The sequence below is a fragment of the Ailuropoda melanoleuca genome, chromosome 7 (assembly GCF_002007445.2).
Source record: "Ailuropoda melanoleuca isolate Jingjing chromosome 7, ASM200744v2, whole genome shotgun sequence".
NCBI classification, from domain to species: domain Eukaryota; kingdom Metazoa; phylum Chordata; class Mammalia; order Carnivora; family Ursidae; genus Ailuropoda; species Ailuropoda melanoleuca.
Window position 1 is genome coordinate 10,521,654 of NC_048224.1, and position 18,873 is coordinate 10,540,526.

At 37.5% G+C, this 18,873-nt stretch overlaps 1 protein-coding gene across 4 annotated transcripts in view; it reads left to right on the top strand.

The window, feature by feature from the left end:
• CNTLN (centlein) overlaps positions 1-17,381 on the top strand; it is a 290,333-nt gene extending 272,952 nt beyond the window's left edge. For all 4 annotated transcript variants that reach the window (XM_034663956.1, XM_034663954.1, XM_034663953.1 and 1 more), the window contains 3 exons: positions 2,014-2,199; positions 4,701-4,778; positions 15,972-17,381. In XM_034663956.1, the coding sequence (XP_034519847.1) occupies positions 2,014-2,199; positions 4,701-4,778; positions 15,972-16,073 (366 nt within the window). In that variant the 3' untranslated portion in view covers positions 16,074-17,381. The remainder of the gene's footprint in view (positions 1-2,013; positions 2,200-4,700; positions 4,779-15,971) is intronic.
• The last annotated feature ends 1,492 nt before the right edge of the window (positions 17,382-18,873 follow it).

Sequence of the window (18,873 nt, forward strand, 5' to 3'; positions counted from 1 at the left end):
GGGCTTGGAGCCTGACGCGGGGCTCGATCTCACTATCCTGAAGTCATGACCTGAGCCGAAGCCAAGAGTCAGAGCTTAACTGACTGTGCCACCCAGTTGCACCAAGTTGAACTTTCTAATAAATGCTTGTGGGATGACTGAGTATGATTTTATGTAATAATTTCTCAATGATGACAAATGGGTAAAAAATACAAAAATGAAAAATAAAAACTTAAAAGTAGCAGAAAAGAACCATGGTTAGAAAATGCATTTATAGGGGTGCCTAGGTGGCACAGTCGTTGGGCGTCTGCCTTCGGCTCAGGGTGTGATCCCGGCATCATGGGATCGAACCCCACATCAGGCTCCTCCGCTATGAGCCTGCGTCTTCTTCTCCCACTCCCCCTGCTTGTGTTCCCTCTCTCGCTGGCTGTCTCTATCTCTGTCAAATAAATAAATAAAATATTTAAAAAAAAAAAAGAAAATGCATTTGTGTATATATATATATATATATATATATATATATATCTCATTGTGGAGAATGCTTTTTGAGTATCACACAAAATTCAAGAGTGGGAAAGAAAGAAAAAGAATCATTGAGTATACAAAAAATAAGAAATTTTTTTTTCCAGGGTGCTGGGTGGCTCAGTCGGTTAAGCATCTGCCTTCAGCTTAGGTCATGATCCCAGGGTCCTGGGATCGAGCCCTGCATCGGGCTCCTTGCTCAGCAGGGAGCCTGCTTCTCCCTCTGCCTGCTGTCCCCCCACTTGTGTGTTTTCTCTCTCTGACAGATAAATAATAAATAAAATCGTAAAAAAAAAGAAAAGAAATATTTTTCCCTTGGCATGAAAGACTAATTACTGTCAAAAGAAAAATACAAGTATGAAACAACTTAGATATGTACAATAGACAAATATATAAACAACTCCTATAAATCACTAAAAAAATAGAAAAAATGACAAAAGAAATACAATTATCTCTTAAGGTTGATGTTCACCTTTTTTTTAATAAGAGAAATGAAATTTAAAAATACAGTGAAAAAACAAACTACAGTGAAATCCCAGATTGGTGTTTTGCTAATGGTGTGGAGAAGCAAGTACTTTCATATGTTCTTCGTGGAGTTGTATCTCAGTACTATCTTGGAGAGGAGGAAGATTAAGTAACAGCTTTCAAAATTACACTTAGATCCTTTGGTCCAGCAATTTCATTTCTAGGGATATATCCTAGAGATGCAAAATGTGTACATGAGTACTGTTATTTATTGCAACATTGCTTGAGCTGGCAAAAGATCGAAAAATAGCTCAAACATCTAACAAACCTGCTCTTAGATCACAAAGCTAGGCATCTAGGTCCAGAGCTCTGTCCACGCAGAGTAAGGGCTGTCCTTTTCTTATGCATGCGTTGGCATGGTATGGACCAGCATTGACTCATTTCTCAAAGGGAGAACTTAAAGACTGTGAAGCAGTCCTAGATTTTTAATTTTTTCGACCTTTATTGTTACCTTGCCCACACATAATTTAATTACATGTTTACCCAACTTTATCAAGCCCTTGCAAAGCATTTCTGATCCAGGTTTAATAAAATAGAAACAACTTTCTTTCTGTAACCATTTTTCATGAGCTTATGTAATAAGTAAATTAATCATGTAATTAACCTATTACAATGAACATACACATTTAGGAATAAAGAGAAATGACAGTTGTCATCAGCTCAGTGGGCAGGAGTGGCTGTGCTCTGGCATGACGAAGAGTTGCCTGCCTGCTTCCAGCATCCGCCAACCAGGATATCAGCTGGTAAATCTGAAAGAGAGATTGGAGAGTTTGGTTAATCCAGCAAGTTAGTTAAATGTGCATCTAAGAGAGATTTTATTACATGCAGACAATAAGTAAAGAGCAATCCACTGTGTTGCAAAATAAATAAAATCAGAGTAATGCTAATATGCAGTGATTTGCTGCTGTCTTCACATTGTTATGTTGTGACTGCTTTGTCTTCATTTATGACTCCATATGAGCCCACGTTCTTTCCAATGTGCTGCAGGCTTTGGTTAAAGAGTTACAAAGTGATGTCCATGAGATAAGGCAACAAATTAAAGAGTTTCAAAAAATGCGAAAAAACAGGGATGCTCGCAAAACCTCAGCCCATAAAGTCCAGACCTTGGCAGCTTCAATCCTGAACATTTCACGGTCAGATCTAGAGGAAATAATGGATACAGAAGATGAAATGGTAAGATCATTTAAATATTTATTGATAAAGGGCTTTTAACACATTGAATTTAAGCACATACTTTTATTTGTATTATAATTCTTAGAGTTTCCTCTTCGAGATAATATTAATGAAGGTCAGCTTAGTAATGTACGCATGAAAGTTACATCAGGGCTATTAGCCAACTCAGAAAACATTTAGAGAAATTTCACTGTATGATACAGAAATAAGCCAGTACATAAAACCTTTAGAACTGCGTGTTTGTTATTCAGGTCAGTTATTCAAGTCCTTTCCTGTCTCTTCTATTTTCTTTAATTTAGTTAATCATATATCTTGTAAGCTAGTATTTTTAATTAAACCAATTTGAATGGATTCAGTTAAGGTGGGTCATCATTGATTTGAGGACTTTTCCTCTTAGATGAGCAAAAGTAGTAAATCTAGCTTTCCTAGCTAAATTCAAAATTATTGCTGATCAAGTTAAAGAAAAAAAATATATTTATGGCTTTAAGTTGGGTAAAGTCCTCCTGTCTGAGTGAATTTATGTGCATATAGATATGGGTCCTCAGTAGCAGCTCTCTACCTCCTGGGGAGGCCAGTGCATTTTTCACATAGTTAATGACCTTTTAGATAGCAGGATCTCATCCTGTGTACCGTCTTCTGTGAAACCTGAGGGTGATACTTAATCCTGTTCTCCCATTAAGTCTCTGAACTTTGATACATGAATATTAGATTTGGTTGTTTAGAAACATTAAAGAGATGATGGCGGTGGTAGCTTCCCAATAAATATTTGCTCAATGAATAAGTAAAATGATAGACTTAAATGTTTGTGTGAGAACATCCTTCAGCCCCCAATTAGCTGCTCCAAAAACTTCTGGAGAAAATAAAACAGAAAAACTTCTGGTGTAGAGCAGATCTACAATTTGCAAAGGTTTTTAAACTGCCAAGAATTCTTAGAAAAGAGGTCAAAGGAATCCTGCAGAGATGGTTTTCATCCCATGGGTGAATAGGATAGTGAACTCTCTGTTTCCTATTTTCAGCACCCAAGCTACAATGCCCATGACTTTCTACACTTTGAATTCACTTTGTGAGCTCTGAACTTCGAAGTACAAGAGCATTATCAAATACAGTATCACATGTAAGACACAAAGGAAATGATAGTGTCTCTGGCAAGGGTATTAACTATACTTACTATAGACGCTTAATTAAAACGTATTGATTGATAGTGAGAATCCTAACAAAAAATTAGGGTTGAGTCCTCCACTGTTCCCTAAGAGTTTTAAAACAAGTAGACTACCAGAATCCCTCGTGTGTATATGTGTGTGTGCACATGTGTGTAGATACATAGTCTAGAAGATAGGCCCATCAGCTTTGGGTGGTCTCAAGAGATGCCCTCTCTGGGCTTACAGATTAGTTGCCCCCTTCGGGTATATGAATGAGGAGATCTCTCTCTGTAGTCCCAAAGAGTAGCTGGCACATTTCTCTGGAGAAAGGGCACCCCAGCCTCTGGGCAGATACATTCTAGAGCCAGAATATACAGCACTATGAAATGCATATCACCCAACCTTCAGTGGACATCCTCCTGGAAGAAAAAGGACTCCCGTAGAAATCACACTGTTCTGAGAAGGACCTGTGCACCTTGATACATTTACTAGATTTAATTATAGATCAGGGCTTAGTTAGACAGATCCCTGCATCTTTTCAGAGGTCGAGAGAGTTGACAGACTTGTCCAAGCAGAGCCCAAACCAGCTGACTTATATTCTATAACCACATTGAACTCTAGTAAATTCATATAAAAACAATGATAACCTACGAAAGTGCCTCGCCCAGGACCTGGCATCCAGTAAATTTCCACAATTGTTCATTTTCCAAACCCTTCCCTTTTTTGTAAGCTGAATCATGATTTTAACTGAATAATCCACTGCATATATGAATACATTATACTCTCAGAAATATTTTACCTTGATCATTGAGGAGTTGAAAATATTTAGGGGCTTACTTCTACTTGAAGTAGAAACCTCCCTTGCCTGTCAGTTAGTTATTGGATGTTTAAAATAAGCCTTTAAACATTGGAGCCATGCCATGTCCTGTTTTGTTTGCAATTGTAGCAGTTACTCCTTAATTATCTATTGACAAGTCAGATTTTTAAATTAATGTAAGGTTTTATGTTATCTTACAAGTGTCACTTGTAAATGATTCTTTTATACAGCTTTGTCTTATTTTTCACTTTTTTAATTGCTTTTGGCACCACCTCTGTCCCTACCTTGAGCTCCACTGTGAAGGCAGAAATAAAATATTCTTGAGTTGTATTGTGAAATAGAGAAATACAGCTTTATCTCCCACGTGCCAGTATTTATAAATTAAATATTAAGAGCACAGATTTGCCAATTCCCTACTTTGGAAGGACAGGCTGGTCTTTACTGAATCCTTTACTGAATCTCTTTAAATTTATTCGGTATCTAACAGTATGGTCAAGTTCATTGTAAATGCAATTAACACCGGTCTTTTGATTTTCTTCCTTTAGGACATAGAAAGGACAAGGATAGATGCTGAGAATGACCGAGAATGGCTGTTGTACATTCAGAAACTTCTTGAAGGACAGGTATTTCATTTTTCTGCTTCATCTCTAAAAACATCTAAAAAAAAAAAAATATCCCAAGCCTTACACTTTTCCTCAATGTCTAACTTTTTGTAAACACTTACCACATCATTTACTTCTGTTAGGTAAAGAAGTATTCCAATAAGTAGACAGGAAAGTTAACCCTCTATTTGTACTTGTGGACTTAACAAATGAAACAAATGCCTTGGGAAGAGCCGACACAGGTCTTAGCAAATGCATTAATTAAATTATTGAGTCAACCTCTAGGCTTGCTACACTGAAAAGGATCCATTCTCTCAGCCCTCTTAGGAAAAGAGATTCTTTATTATGTGTCTTTAAAGTTGGTAGTTGATATGGACACCTGAGGAGTTCATGGGTTTCAGTGACCTTTTACTATGGACCTGTTTCCAGTCAATTCATGTTTTCCTCACAGCCAGACAGCTGTTTATTACTGTGTCTTCCTGCATTCTCTACAATATTTTCTACTGAGACCTCGAGCAGCTTGTTAGTGGGAAGTAAATATTGATTTGGCATCCTGTCAATGCAGAAAGAATGAAAAAATTTCCACCAGAGGCCCCTCAAACATTTTCCTATCGACATTTTCTGGGCCGAGTGGAAAGCTGCATAGAGGATGACAAGGCCGAGACGAGTTGAAATCCCTGAGGGGTCCATTGAGACTGCTGCTGTGACCTGTGTGATACTTTTTCTTTCCTTTCAAGTATTTTTTTAATACACATAGAGTCTGCTGGGATGTGCCCCTCTTGTAAGTGATCAAGGGCAGTTTATTGGCAGGTGAGAGCCCTGCCTTTCTAGTCATAGCCGGCTTTTGTTTTGACATCACCGACAGCACATAATGTATTCGAAAACTTTTTCATTACAGTTCTTTTGGCTCAACCTAATTGTCTCTTTTAGAAATGAACCAAGAATTAAAAGAGCTAACACATGTTTTTCAAAAAAGAAAAAAAATTATTATTGTCCTGTAAGTTTTGGAAAGTCATCGTGTTTCTGTGTAAAGATTAAAAATAAAAGCAGATTTAAATGCAGTTATTTTACATTTATATTAACAAACAGCAGTATCTATCCTTTTGGGAAAGTCAAAGACAAGTAAAATCATATATGAGCTACTGATATTCTTAGTATCAGTTTTATACATCTTTGAAACATTATCAGGAATCACTTCAATAATAACAGAAGGTGTTTGGCAATCTTTGGCTTAAAGTTGTTCAAGTGCAGACATGCAGACGCTGGACAGAGTCTTCTATGGGGACAACTTGCTTTTGAGAAGAAAGGCCATTTCTTAATTATGTTGCACACCCCACACCCAGCCCCGTGCCCGGCACATCAAAGGAGTTCAGTAATGATTGCAATGGGTTATATTTTAAGCTTGAAAATGATAAAAAGAAACTTCTGAATGAATTTTTTTAATGTTCAACTTGTAAGTATGACCCTTTAATCTGGAACTTCTGTTATCAGTTATGAACATAAAAATCATACGTCCGCATGTGTACATCTTTATTAAATTTCACAAAAGCGATATTGACACCAGCCAGCCCTGACTTTTCACATACCTGTGTAGACGAGCACACGCACATTCCGCATTATCTGGGTGCGTGCTTGTTCTGTTTAGTTAGTGCAAAAAAATCCTGTTGAAAATGGCATTAGACCGCTTAATACTACAGTTTGATGTAGTGCCTTTTTGTGCCACTGAGCCTGGACTCTGGAATATAATTGCCTGGCAGTATTGATTTAATTGCCCGGGTTTATTTGTGGACTCCTAATTATTGACTGGAGGTAAATTTAATGGAGCGGCCTTTATGAACACCGGGAAGGCTCTGCTGTTGCTGTTCTACATAATGAACTGCATTGTGGGCCTTTAGATCATTTTTCAAGCTAATTTTATTCCACTGTGACAGTATGAAAACATTTAAAAAGTCAAAGACTTTTTATTTTTATTACTGACATAGGTGGTTTTGCTGATGTCTTTGAATTTTGTGAGAAAAAAACAGGGACTTCATTGGTTGCACTTGGATGTCACTTCATAATTACACCCAGGAGAAAAATCTATAAAATAGAAAACATCTCTCTTTTTTTTTTTAGCCTACTTTTCTTCTGTCTCAGTTCCAGCAATTACATTTGTCCTGAATTGTAGAAGAGGTTTTCTTTGTCCACCAGTTTGGTGAGAGCCTAAGTGACGCTCACAGGATCATGTGGACAGAAGTGTGTGTGTTCCTTCCTACATCCATTGAGTAAGACATACAGTCCCGTGTGTCTGGGTTACACGATCATCAAGCTGTGGGATAATTGCACACCTTTCCTTAAAAAACGAATTAATTCAATATTGATATTTTTAATAATAATATTTTTTATTATATTATGTTAGTCACCATACAGTACATCCCTAGTTTTTGATGTAAAGTTCCATGATTCATTACTTGCGTATAACACCCAGTGCACCATGCAATAAGCGAAATAAGTCAAGCAGAGAAAGACAATTACAATATTGATATTTGATTCTTAAAATATTTTGAAGATAAGATCAAATTGTCGGAAAACCTCTCTTTTACGCCCTCCCTCTGCTTTGGGTGCTGTGTATAAGGGAATTCTCAGATCCGAGGAGTCAGTCTGGCTCTGTGGTTTTAGCTTTGGTTTAAGGATTAGGCCACAAAATTATTTTCTTGCAAAGAAATTTTTCTCTGCATTCATTGGATGAAAATTTGTATCGATAACGACATTTACCCCAAAATGAAAAGCTGCTCTGCCGATGTGGTGACGTCGGACTCGAGTATAAGAGTATAATGCCTACTGCTGTCTGTTAGCCGGATTCCCTGGGAACTAAAAGGTCTACAGCCTTAACTTTCCTATGTTTAATACAGAATGCAAGGATATGTCCTCATTCCTGCAAATGGCCCTGATACGATTGATAAATTTATACATTTAATCTTTATTGGCACCTAACCTTTATCCCACAGATCAATAGCAATAAAAATTACACTTAAAGAAATCTAATATCTATTGTCATTTTTTTATGGTACAGTTGCCTTTTAATTTCTTTGAATATTTTTACTTGGAGTAATTCCTCTTTAACATTATTACGTTTTTAAAAACATCATTTATGACAGAGACAAACAAGCAAGTTAATGATTACAATAGGATGGGGGAACCCTTCAAAATTAGTTTTTTTATAGTTTAAGGAGTGGAGGGAAAAAACAGAGTTAGAAAAAGTAGGCTGGGACCAAACTAGGAAAGCTTTTGAGCAGGAAAGGTATATGATGAGGGTTGTGCTTTAGAACAAATACCTGAGATCGGCAAACAGCAGGTTTGGAGGGAGAGAGACGGGGAGCAGGAAGATAGTTGAGGCAGAGGGTAATGAGGGCCAGCATGTGCCCTCGCCATAAAAAGAGAAAGAGTGAGATAGATGTGATCCACGTTACAGTGATTGAATCAATAGCAGTAATGAGATAAGGTGAAGTCAGAAAGCAGAAACCATAGATGGGTGAGTTTAATACACTACGTAAAGAGACAAATGATGATACCTTTAAGAGTTTGAGAGACCCAAAGACGTAGATCAGATTTGGTAGGGAGTACGTGCCAGTACAGAAGCCATAGAAAATTTAGTAGGCGCATCCCTTTAACAATATTCAAGGACTCACGAGTTTTCATTAATTCAGGCTAGCCTTCTATCTGGCTCTTCTCAGTGAAACCGAACCACTTACAACTCAACAACAAAAAGCAAAGAAACTGATTTGAATAGACATTTCTGCAAGAAGATAAACTAATAGCTAATAAGCACATGAAAAGGTGCTCAACAGCATCAACCATTAGGGAAATGCAAACCAAAACCCACAATGAGACACTGCTTCACCCCTGGTAGGATGGCTATAATGAAAAAGACAGACAACACCAAGGGTTGGTGAGGATGGGGAGAAACTGGAACCCTCGCCTCATGTGTTGCTGCTGGGAATGTAAAATGATGCCAGTCCTGTGAAACAGTCTGTCAGCTCTTCAGAAAGTTAAGGACAGAGATTATATAGCCCAGCAGTTTCATCCCCTAGGTCGATGCCCACAATAAATGAAAACACATCTCCAAAAAAAAAAAAAAAAAAAAATTCCTACATGAATGTTCACAGTGGCGTTATTCCTAATACCTCAAAAGTAGAAACAACCCAAAGGTACATCAACTGATGAATAGATTAACAAAATGTGGCAAATAAACATGGGCTGTTTATTATTCAGCCATAAAATGGAATGAAGGATTGATACGTGCTACAACACGGAAGAACCTTTAACTCTTATGCTATGTGAAGAAGCCGTAGACAAAAGCCACATATAGTCTGATTGCATTCATATGGAACGTCCAGAATGGGCAGATCTATAAACACAGAAAGTAGATTAGTAGTTGCCAGGGGATGGGGGGCTGGGGAGATGGGGAGGGGCTGCTAATGGGTACAGGGTTTCTTCTGAGAGTGATGAAAATGTTCTGGAATGAGATAGTGGTGATAGTCGCACAACCTTGTGAATATACTAAAAACCAGTGAATTATATACTTTAAAATGGTGAATTTTGTGTTATGTGATCTGCATCTCCATTTAAAAAATGCTCTCCTTGGGCACGTATTGCATGGTGCACTGGGTGTTATACGGCAACTAATGAATCATCGAACTTTACATCGGAAACCGGGGATGTACTATACGGTGACTAACATAATATAATAAAAAAATTTTTTTTAAAAAGGATAAAACAAAAAAACAAAACAAAAAAAAATGCTCTCCTTGATATTGAAAGAGAAAAAAAAGAATACATTTAGAAGTAAGTTCAGTAGATTTCTTATATCACGTGTGCCATTTCTTCCACCATTAATTAGCAGAGATCGCCTTTTTAAAAGCCTTTGAATTTGAATTTCTGTCTATTGGCCATACTTATGAATAAATGAGATAAACTATTTTGTTTCTTATTTAATTCGTTTCCTTTCACTAGGCACAGAAGGAGATGTCAATATTACCTTCTCATATATTCAAACTAGGAGTGGTTTGTACTCTGCCCTCTAAGAGACAGCTGTATATTTGTTCTGCCCATTCTGACCCTCAAAATTAAAATTAGTAATTGAGGTCATTTAGCTTTGTTTTCAGGCCTTAAAAATACGTGAAACAGTCCTTTTTGATTGGGACTTGAAAAGGCAATGGAGGGAATTAGAGGAGATAAAACTGAACCTATGCTATGGAATCCTTTCAAAAATCCTATACTAAGTACCCCCTACGTACCAGGAGATGTTTCAGGTTTGGGGTACAGAAGTGGAGACAGAAATTACTGCCTTCATGGAGCTTAAATTTCTGGGGGTGGAGGACAATAATTAAAGAGTTAAAATGGATCAACTGTGAAATTTATTAAACAACTTGAACAGAATTATGGGTATATATATTAAAATATGTATACTTGGACAAAGCAATATACACTTATAAACACAATATGGTTCTTTACTAGGATTTGTATAAAAAGCTTGAGCCAGGGGGCGCCTGGGTGGCACAGCGGTTAAGCGTCTGCCTTCGGCTCAGGGCGTGATCCCGGTGTTATGGGTTCGAGCCCCACATCAGGCTCCTCTGCTATGAGCCTGCTTCTTCCTCTCCCGCTCCCCCTGCTTGTGTTCCCTCTCTCGCTGGCTGTCTCTATCTCTGTCGAATAAATAAATAAAATCTTTAAAAAAAAAAAAAAAAAAAAAAAGCTTGAGCCAGAAATGGCTGGAAAATGTTTTTTGATTTCGTTGTGTTGTTGCCCTGTTCTTTGTTATTTGCTCATCCTTTTCTGCATTTCATTCAGTCCATTTTAGTCCACTTTTTGGAGATCATATTCTTGCATTGGGACTGTATCAAAAATTCCTTCTGCCTTCAGCTGTTGTGAATTTAAAGTACGAAACTTAATCAGTGGTTTTTCTTTAGCTTTAAATATCCCTGTTCCTATTAGTTCCTTCAGATCTTGCAAATGGTGAAATTTAAAATGGCTCTTTCCCCAGTGCCCTCTCTGCAAAATATGCTTACTTTCTACAGAATCCTTGCAACATGGCAGTGAGAAGGGTTTTATAAATCTCCCTGGCTTTTGTAAATAGAGTACCTTCCGGCCTGAAGGTTAACTAAAAGTTTCTCCTTAGAACTCTGAACACATCTACTCTGTTGCACTTACAACACATGCATGCACGCATGCATGCACGTGTGTGCATGCTCACACACTCACCCTTGCTCACACACATCAACCCACACACTCAGCCACCCGCACAGATTTCTTGCATCTAGCTGAAATAGCAGGAATTCAAAATTTTCCATTCAAAGCTTTCCTGGGATTTTTTTTTTAATTTAACAATGTTAAACCTTCTTTCATGTTTCCAGTAAAAGCAGGTATACAACATAAAATTTAACATCTTTATTTTCAGGATGACTGAAGCGAGGTTAAAGTCAGTTTGTGTTTTAAAAGCAGTATCTTCTTGATAATAGTTTTCAAACCCAGAACAAGAATGAAAATGGTGAAAATGTTCATTTGCCCCTTAGATTTAAAAAGTTACCCTTATTTCATTTTTCTTCTTTTAACACAAAAATTTTCCATTTTCTATTGTTAAGAGCACATTCCAATTAGTGCTTATGCTTTAAGTTACCTATATGTTTTATAGTCACGGACTTGAGGCTTTGTTTTTCTTTCCAATGTTGCTCTCAAACATCTCCAGCCATCATTTATATCTTACCTTTATACAGAAACACCTCTAAATGAAACCACAATTTGTAAGCGTGAGGGACAAATTTGAGATTGTGTCAGCGACACACCAGTTCCTAGAGGCGAACATCTGTAGGTGTTTACATGTAAGATAAGCTGAAGTCTGTGTGAAATCTGGGGAAATTTCTCCGGGATAGAAATCACTGTTTGTGGCAGGGACAGCCCGAATGACTAGGAAGACCTGCTTTGAAGACTACAGTACGCACCAAGCAAAACTCAGTTGTTCCAATGTCCTAGTTACATTTCCATCCACAGAAACGTCACACGGTATCTCTGCTCACCTGTCTGTGTTTCCCACTCTGTCGAAGAGGTCAAGCTTGTGGAACTCTGTATTGACATACCCAAGAGTATCACTTCTCCTGTGTTATGCAAGAGAAAGGAAGAACACATGCAGGCTTTCTGGACTTCGGAGCCCCTGGCATAGGCCATCTAAAATGCAACCCTAGGCAGCATGATTTTTGGGTTTGTTGTTTCAGATACATTTCCTGGGATAAGTGAGAAAGTTTGCTCTTGGCCAGTCAGCTTGCCACTTCAGTCCAACTCCAAAATCCTATCAGTGAGAGGATCATTGTGCTTTCTGTGTCTGACGGAGTTCCCTCCAGAATGCATGTAGAGAGATTTTAATTGATGCTAAACTCCCTGTGTAAAATGAACCGGCACCTAATCTAGACTGAAGTAGCAGAAAGTTCAGGTCTCCTGGTCTTCATGTTTTTAAGACGTTTTGCAATTAAAAAACCAAAACAAAAAACAGGGCAAACAAGCAGACCGTGTGAATTTTTAAAGCACTTTCCAGGCATTTCATATTTAAGGAGAGTCTTAACTGTACCCAGTCTATAGCTGTAGGTTGAAAACGGGTTTGTTTGGTACAATAGGATTTTGAAGAACTCTCTTGAATCACAGTGGATTAAATTTTGTTCCATTAGTCTTCAGGTTAACTATAATTTATAAGATTTAAGAATTAATAATAATCTGTAAATGATAAAAATGATTACTCTCAGTTGACGAAAATAGCCAGTGAACTCAGAATGCCATTCTTAACTACTCTCAGAAAACAAGAGTTTTCATTACTTCATCCTAGACTAAGCAGAAGTTTTTATCTGTGAAGTCTATGGAAGAAGTTTGCCAAATAAGTGGATAGTGTGAACTTGGCAAGAAAGGCTATTTGTAAATCCAGCACCGCTAATACACTCATTATTTGAATATGTATTGAGTCTACTCCATGAGTAAGGAACAATTAATAATGTAGGAGGGACATGTGCTTACAATTTTTTGGTTAACAGTTCCTTTCGGTTATTAAAATCATTTGAGGTGTTTTGTAATTCTGACTTTTCCTTAGACTTCCTCTAAGTTTGTTTCAGTTATTAAGGATCTTATTATAAAATTGCATTAATTTTATATTTTATAATATTGCAGTTGATCCTTGTATATTAAAAAAAAAAAACAAAAAACTTCTGAAAGGCCTCTTTGAGAGCCGGCCTTATAGTTCCCAGTGAGCAACAAGTCATAAAAAGCATGTACAGTGAGCACTGTGTTTAGAGGAAAAAATTCAGAATCGGTTTATAAAAAAGGAAATAGAACCGTTGAATTAAAATAAACCTCTCCAACCAACTTGTAAGATATATGAACTCTCATTTCATATTAGATAGGTAATAACATTCTTCTGACCTATTTTCAGGGCAGACAGACGTGCACATACGGTGCATCGTGATTAAAAGATTGAGTGCCTTTTGAAATCCATATGTGTTAGCCTCCATACAAAGCTTAAAAGAAGCTTACAATCCAATAAAACAGGATTGACAAACAGTTGTGCTTAACTGTGGGGCTTTACGTTTTATTGGGAGCCAGAGGACGAGAATAAAGTGAGTTGTCAGTAGTAAATTAGTAAATGGACCTCTTGTTCCACCTTGGAGGCTTCCTGCAAGACAAATTCTTTGAGATAGATTTTTTGCAAAGGAAGTAAAATTTCTGAGTGTATGACATGTTGAAAACTGTTCAGATCCCGAGATAATAAGGTTTCATTTTTAACTTGAAAATGTGATATGCAAATAAGATGATGAATGTCAGCACATGTGGCCTGATGAAAGTACTGGGTGACGTCATTACATAAGCAATTACAGCAGCAGCATGTTTCCCAAAGTGCGTTCCATGGACTGACTTCTTGTTCCAAATGATAAATAGACTATGTGAAAAGCATGGACCAAATGAACTCAGAAACAGGATATTGCATTGCCCTCTTGGAGACACACAGTGCCTGTTAGTATCTTAAAGCCTCTAAGAAATCCTAAAATCAAAGAAGTTTTTAAAGTTTGGTTTGTTTCCCAAACTTATTTGGTCATAGAACCCTTTTTTTCCTTGACCAGCTTTAGGAAATGACCTTTTGTTTCTGCCAGGAAGAAACGGGAGGTTATTCTCATCTTGTTTGTCTGCTTTTTTTTAATAATTTTTTAATGTTTTATTTATTTATTTATTTATTTATTTATTTATTTATTTGAGAGAGAGAGTGCGTGCGGGAGCCTGAGGAGAGGGTGGGAAGGAGCAGAGGGAGAGGGACAAGCAGATTCACTCCATGCGGGTCTCCCTCCCACAACCCTGAGATCACAACTTGAGCTGAAATCAAGAGTCAGAGGCTTAACCGACTGAGCCACCCAGGCACCCCTGTTTGTCTGCTTTTTTGATGGGAATGTGTATGGTACTGATAGCCATGGCCAACATTAAAGAAAATTACCTGATAGTTTTCTTATTTTTTTGTATGTGCATTTCTTTAACATCTACTGTTAATGCCCTGAGAATTTAAATTACCTCATTTATAAGACTGACAGTTTTGCCAAATAAACCCCTTTCTGCCTCCCAGAAGGGCAATCTGTCAAAGTAAGGATTTGCTTTTAGTATCTTGCAGAAGGAAGTCTAACATTCTTCTTCCTTCCATCTAAGATGCATTTTCCCCACATTTTCGTATTTCTGACATTGAATGCCAACACAGTATGTATATATTTATGTGGAAGGGTTGGGTTTTTTTCTGAGAAAAAGCTGTTTTTAAGTGTGTGGATTTTCTGTTCAAGTCTGTCTTCAGAACTGAAGAAATGTGATATTTTGGTATTTTGGTATGTTACGACTTCTTCAGTGGTAAGTTTCAAGGAAGACAACGTGTGAAGCTCCTGGCGTGGACTTAGGCTGCCCTAAGGAGAAGGCAGTTTGTTAGAAAGATGAGAGAGAAGTTTAACTAGAATCTTAGTTAGAAACTTGGAATCTGAGGCAATGCTATGGACCAGCTTTGGTCTTGCTTCTTTCCTAGGCCAAGTCATCTGTTTACCTGTTGTTTCACTACCACTGGCCAATCTTTGCTCTTTTCCTCCCAATTCAGATTCAAAAAAGAGCCATTCTGTTAGGTTTAGCTAATTATAATACCCTAGCTGAGCACAGCTGGGCAACTCCTACCCAGGGCTTCAGTCTTTGGTCAGGTGCCAATGGGGGACGCTGTCAGTGGTCATCCTACCACCAAAAAGGGCCTGATGCCACTTCCCTGCAGGAAAGGGGACTGGGCGTGACAAGCATTCCCAACTAACACAATCAGGGAAACAAAAGCAGTCTTTCCCTGGCTAATCCACAGGACAACTCCAAGAAGTGACGTAATGAACTTCTTAATTGTTAGAAACCTCTTCTGTTAGACTAGAGAACTGGACGGGAGATGGAAGCAAGTTGGCGGAGCTGTGCGAGTAATTGGATAATGGTTTAGATTTTCTCCTACTTGCAGCACACACATGCATTGTATGGGTTGGAGTTCTCCCGGAAGCCCGGGGAAACAGAGGGAACAGTGAAACTTTACCAGAAAAGTTATATAAATTATGAAATTTAAAAATGTACTCTACATTTCAGAAACTCAGCAGTTTGCAACATGTGTATTACACTTTGATATGCCAAACAAACTTTTCTATAACAACTTAATCAATGGGTATACTTTTGCCATTTTTTTCCCCTCTGAAATTTTACCCTACAACTCTCGAGGTGTTTGGCTCCAACACAGACAAGTGTATTGATAGTTCTCTCTCATTCTTTGATGAGTAATGAGCATACAGTACGACTTCTGTGGGCCTGTGGGCCCTGGAGTTGGCCATAACCTGCTATTGATCAGCTGATTGAAGACGAATGGCTTAGCTGCTTGTATTGCAGATTACATCATTAACATGGTCAGTAAACCATGAATTGTTCAATAAGGCGTTTATCTTTTTTCATTTTACTTCTGCTCTTTTATCATTTTTATTATAAAAGACAAAATTACCCCCACTAACCGGTAAGATCAGCTGAAAAGAGACCCAGTAGGGTACCATTATGGGTGCAAAGTTGCAGATAGCCGAGTTCTAATGGTTTAATGATACTTAGTGTATGTTTTTGAGCTGGAGAAAATATAGAGTTTTGATCATCTTTTTTTCTGTGTTTCTCTTCCAGCTTCCTTTTGCCTCCTATTTACTAGAAGCAGTGCTGGAGAAAATAAATGAAAGAAAGAAACTAGTGGAAGGATATTTCACAATTATGAAAGATATTAGATGATATTAAGATGAAGAACTTTTTTCCAGAAGTGAAAACTTTTTGTGCAGTGTGACTGGAAAACATGCATTACCATCCTGATACAGTATCTGCTCCAACTATCAATAGTCGGGTTCGATACCAAAATAAGAAGTCTCTGACACTAATTAATTGCTGAACAAGTGAAACTAATTAAGTACATAGCCATTTAAAAGGAAATAGTGTAGCGTTTGATTGTTGAATACAAATATTGCCACAAATCAATGCGAACTTAAAAATGATTTCCCTTCCAGTGCATTTGAAGAAATTAGAACAATCTTGGACACACAAATTGGTCTGAATATGGGAAGAAAAAGGTGTAAACTGAGGGTTTAATGTTTTAAATTTTATAAAGACACTAGACTATTGACATAAAACACTATAAAAGGCTTTAAATAATACAATGAAGAACACATTTGTATTGTAAGCAAATATAAAATGTGAAGCATCATTATCTTAAGGATGAGCATTTAATGAAATAAATTGTGTGGTCCAGTTTTATCTGTTCTCAAAGTACTGGATGACATAGGAGATACTGTATTTTCCCAGAACTATGTGGCAAAAATAAAAACATTTTCTCCTTCTCTCCCTTTCTTTTTTTAAGTTCACAAGACTTGGTGTGCTCCTCTAAATTAGCAAGGGACCACAAACCCAGTGTCTAAAATCAGGTCTAGCATAACTCCTGCTGTGGTCAACTAATTAAAGTTAATTTCTTAACTTTAAAGTTAAATTCTTAACAATGATGTCATCTTTTTTAGATTTCCAAATATTCTCACCCCATTTCACCTTTTACCATGCTCCTGCCGCGTGTGACCTTTTTAGGAAAAGGTTCCTCTAATTCACCAAACTTCTGCCTGCCTCCAGCCTTTACTCTTGCTATTCTTTTTCTGGAATACTCTGTACTCAACTTATCTCATGACTGTCTCATCATGACTTTTCTCCTCATTCAGGATCACCTTACCTGTTCCCTCAGAGACACATTCCCTGGCCATCTTACTATTTAATTTCCTTTATCACAGAAAATTATCTATTTTACCTGTTCACGTATTTATTTTCCTGTTAATTTGTCCTCCCCACCCCCTTTAGAATATAGGTCCCCTGAAATTAAGGCAGTGGTTGACAAATTATGGCCCACAAGCCAAATCTGGACTGCTACCTGTTTTTGTGTGTCCCACAAGCTAAGAATAATTTTTACATTATCAAATGGTTTAAAACAAAAGGAGAATATATTTTGTAGCATGTGAAAGTTATATGAAATTCAAATTTTAATGTCCATCAATAAAGTTTTATTGGAACACAGTGATGCTCATTTATTCTTGTATTGTTTATGGCTGCTTTCAAGCTATTGTAGTGCAGGTGAGTGTGCGGCCCAGACCACATGTGGTGCTATGGTCACTTTGCACTAGTTCTTGGCTAGCTACAAATCACAATGACACAATTATAACTTGACAGCTTGTCAAGTGCCACGAGTACTACTCTATTGTGCTTAAAAAAAAAAATACCAGTGCATACCCATCATGTCAAAATAAGAAGAGAAAAGTGACTATCAAATGTCATACTTTTTAGGGCACAGTGGAGTGTGGACTATCTGTTGAACTCGGTGGCAAACCATCGTGTTTATTGTACGAGGACATTTGACCTGAGCTAAAGGAATGCCCTATCTCTTGACATTACCAGTTATTATGTATTCCCAACTCAGAAGAAGTTATAAAATTTAAAATGTAGTATCTCATCACAGCAGAATTTTGTTTCAAAGGTAAAAATGTGACTGCACACTATTACCCTGATACCAAAACCAAATAAGGACAGTCCAAAGAAAGAAAACGTGGTAGGCTAAAACACGGCCTCCAAAGATGTCTACCTCCTAATTTCTGAAACCTGTGAATTTGTTACCGTTTATGGCAAAAAGGACTTTGCAAACGTGATTAAGCTGAGGATCTTGAGTGGGGAGATTATCGTGGATACTCTGGGCCTGATGTCTTCCAAGAAGGAGGCAAGAGGAGTCAGACAGCGTTACCACAAAAGCAGAGGGACAGAGAAATTTGACGATGCTACCCAGCAGCTTTCAGCGTAGAGGAAAAGGGCCAGGGGCCAAAGACTATAGGCAGTCCTTGGACACCAAAAAAGGCAAGAAAATGGATTCTCCCCCAGAGCCTCCAGGAAAAAAAAACAAACAGCATTGTTGACACCGTGACGTTAGCCTAGTGAAACTGATTTTGCAGATCCACAACTACAAGAGAATAAGTTTTTGCCTTTTTAAGTCGCTAAGTTTGTGGTAATTTGTGATTGCAGCAATAGAAAACCAATACAGTTTTCTAAAATTCTGTTTAGAATTATCGATGTTTATGAGGGACATTGGTCAGAAGATACAAAATCAAGGCTGATTCTGTATTCAAAAACCAATGTAAGACATGTAAATAGCCCAAAGGAGAAATTTCACATGATCATAAAATTTTAGAAAAACATTTGAAAAAATTCAACACACATGCATGAGAGAAAAAAAAAACAACTCAGAAAATTAAGAACTTCCTCAGTTTGATGAGAACCATCACAAAAAGCCTACAGCTAACGTTATACTTAGAGATGGAAGATTGAACACTTTCCCCTAAGATCGGGAAAAGGCAAGGATGTCTATCTCCTCTCACCACTCTTATTCAACATAATGTTGAAAATCCTGGCCAGCATAGTAAGGCAAGAAAGGAAATAAAAGGCTTACAAGTTAGAAAAGATGAAGTAAAGCTATCTCTTCCATACGTACATGCATACACCTCCTAGATTATTAATA